Source organism: Gossypium hirsutum, chromosome D01, assembly GCF_007990345.1.
Source record: "Gossypium hirsutum isolate 1008001.06 chromosome D01, Gossypium_hirsutum_v2.1, whole genome shotgun sequence".
Lineage (NCBI taxonomy): Eukaryota > Viridiplantae > Streptophyta > Magnoliopsida > Malvales > Malvaceae > Gossypium > Gossypium hirsutum.
The window spans coordinates 11,151,243-11,154,297 of NC_053437.1; the positions used below are offsets into that span (position 1 = coordinate 11,151,243).

The 3,055-nt window shown below is 33.2% G+C and overlaps 1 protein-coding gene across 1 annotated transcript; it reads right to left on the reverse strand.

Annotated features, from left to right (window-relative positions):
* Positions 1-637: 637 nt before the first annotated feature.
* Positions 638-1,869, reverse strand: LOC107921834 (probable long-chain-alcohol O-fatty-acyltransferase 3). Its single transcript, XM_016851675.2, has one exon. The coding sequence runs from the start codon at positions 1,798-1,800 to the stop codon at positions 736-738; it is 1,065 nt and encodes a 354-aa protein (XP_016707164.2). The 5' UTR covers positions 1,801-1,869; the 3' UTR covers positions 638-735.
* Positions 1,870-3,055: the final 1,186 nt, after the last annotated feature.

Genomic DNA, 3,055 nt, shown 5'->3' on the forward strand with positions numbered 1-3,055 from the left:
CTTATTCACTCTTTTAACACAACACTTCCTAAGCTCCCCCAAATTAGTCTATACCTCGAGTACACATCTCATAATTTCACACACCTAGGTCTTCCAATTGATCACTCGAATTTTAATGTTGAAAATTTTGAGATATTAAAAACTGATTCACGTAATGATCTTACACCTTTCTTTAGGATGTTATGAATGATAGGGCGAGCTCTCGAAATATTATCCGATATACCACCATTTGGCTTCGACCACCATATGGAGTTCTGAAACAAAATTAGGGTGCATCGCTAGGAAATAATTGCTTAAAAAATTGACATAGGAAAGCAACTTCAACATTCACTTAACTCCACAAAATTCAGTTCCAATAAAGGACGTATACAATTTTCAAATATCATCTGCTATTTTGCTATTGGTTGTTGCCAATAATTTTCCATTCTCTGAGCCAAGAAGTTCTTGCTGGGGATCACCAAAAATCAAAAAAGAAATTGTTCTCAGCACATGGAACAACACAAAATTTCCAACCTTTAGCTCGCAATAATAATTTTGAAAAGGCAAAATTAAATACCCATATTTTAATAAATCAACAAATAACCATGATTCTGGGCAAATGCTGTTAGACAGAAGTTTGTATTTGTTGCAAGGCAGATTGATAGAAAAAGTCAACAGATTTTATTGAATTAGTAAAAATCCAATATTTCACCCCTCTTTCATATCTTGCATTTTCAGTAAAATAAATCTTTTCTATTACCAAAAAGAATTCACTTTCCATAAAACCTTGGCAAAATCCAACAAGACCTTGCACTCTTCAATGGCTTTCTCGACAGCACCAGTCCTCAACACCGGCGGGAAAAATAGCCACATAGCGGTAGCCACCACGAACCCGACTGTTAATGGTGTTGACACCGCCCAATGCAGCTGAGCCTTGCTGGAAAACACTCTTTTGACACCAAACTCTACAACTACACATGCCCCATGCAAAACGAAGTACCATGTTACCTCCCACGTGGGACTCACACGTGTGACGTAGTAGAACACGAGCTCATGCATTAGCCCAGAGACAATGAAAGCCGCCAGCACTGCCGCAAGTGGAGCCCACATGGAGCCTAACATGTTGTCAAAAAATGACCGAGCGGGTTTGTATACGGTGTGGCGTAGAAGATATGTTACCATGAGGTTCCATCTCCTACCCCAAAAATCTTGCAACGATGTTGAAAGATAAGGTTCATCGGATGGCGGTTCGAGCTCCAACCCCGATGTGGCATGTACTAGACCATTAAATATACCAAAAATTATGTCTATCAATAAATACACCATGCAACTGTATAGAAGCAATACAATCTTTGGGTGCAGAGTTTGTTTATAATCATGTGCACTCACCAATATGGCAAAAAGCAATACTTTGGTTGGCCAATTTAGAGGCAATTTGGGATGTTTTTTAGATGAATTTTGATGTATATCGGGGCTTTTGAGAAATGGGTATTTCTCATTTTCCTTGATTTTTATAGGGAGAGAAGCTATGAAGATAAAATGAATTAGGGAATTAGATGAGTGAGTTGAAAGTGGTCCTTTATCAAAGGCAAAAAGGAGGAGCTTGAAGTTACCTAACCAAGAGAATAGCAAAGCTATTAGGCCTATAGGGAAGACATATGAGAGGTATAGAGGGAGGGCAGTGAAAAGGATGAAGATTGGGAGAAGAGAAATGAGCCTAAACTTACCTTTGGGGATCTTTGAAGCTAAAAAATAGCAATAAAAAAGAGATGCTAGAATTGAGAGCCATAGCTTGACCAAGTTATTGATTTCCCCATCCATTTAGGCTTTGATTTTTTTGTGAACTCTTTGTTCATCTATCTCGTATTGTTTATTTATGTGTGGAAATGGATCTCACTCAATCCTTGTTTGGACTACTTGAAAGGACAAAGTTTTCTAGGATTAAGAATTTTAGTCTACAACGGACCTTAAAATTCCTTCCGGTGGGGATATTGAGTTGTATTGATTTGAAAATTTCATCATCAAAAGCCTTTGATTTTTATTTGTCAAACGATTAGACATTTTTATAGTGTGAATCAACATCTACTTTCCACTCAAAGGGAAATAGAATAAAATAAATGAAAAAGAAGAGGAGTAGGTTCCTCTATCTTTGAATTTTATAAGATAGGATATGTTAGAAATGAAATATTACCTTGGATGCAATTTTGGAACCATTGCCCAATTCTCATTTCTTTAATTAGTTGCTTAATTATGGTATATTACTGTAATTTGGTGTATAATTTCTTATTTGATATAATTATACATATAAAATTTTTATTTTAATTTAACTGTACACATTTAAAGAGATCAATATATTATTTTATTTCTCTATTAGATAAATAAAATTATTTATGTATACAATATGTAAGCATAAAATAGGGCTATATTGATAATTATATTAATAATTTGTGACTACATAAAATCATAATAGACCAAAATTCATTTCTCTAACTAATACAGTAAGAATAATTAATGTACATGATAGAATAAAGTCCAAGGCATGAACTTTTGAGCTAAGGTTCTACCCAGTTTTAGCCGGAAAGTTAATACATTCCATTTTTTCGATTTAATCGGTTTTAGTGATCTTTTCGGTTTTGATGTTAGAGTTTTTTTTTTGTTTAACCAATCAGTTCTCGATTTTTGAATTTCGAAATCGAATCGATAGAAAAAAATTGATTTATATTATATTATTTTTAAATTATTTAAAACATATTTATTTTTATAATATAATAAATATATTACCCACTAAACTCGGCCCAATAACTTTAACCATTAACCCAACAACCTCTAAACCCATTCAATTTAATAACACACAACCCAATTAAAAAAAATAAAAGTTGAACCCACTCCTATATTTTTCAGAATTTACTAAATAACCCTATTTTTCAATATTACAAATTTTACAATATAGTCCCTAAAATTTCAGTTTTCCAATCTCATGATTTAGTCCCCAAAGTTCAATTTTTATTATTTTACGATTTTTTAAAATCAGTCCTTTTCTCCCAAGTTCCCAAATTTTAAAATATTTATAATTTAG

What these genes read in the sequence shown, in the direction of transcription:
- LOC107921834 (XM_016851675.2), bottom strand. Translation starts at nt 1,800, where the DNA reads ATGGATGGGGAAATCAATAACTTGGTCAAGCTATGGCTCTCAATTCTA.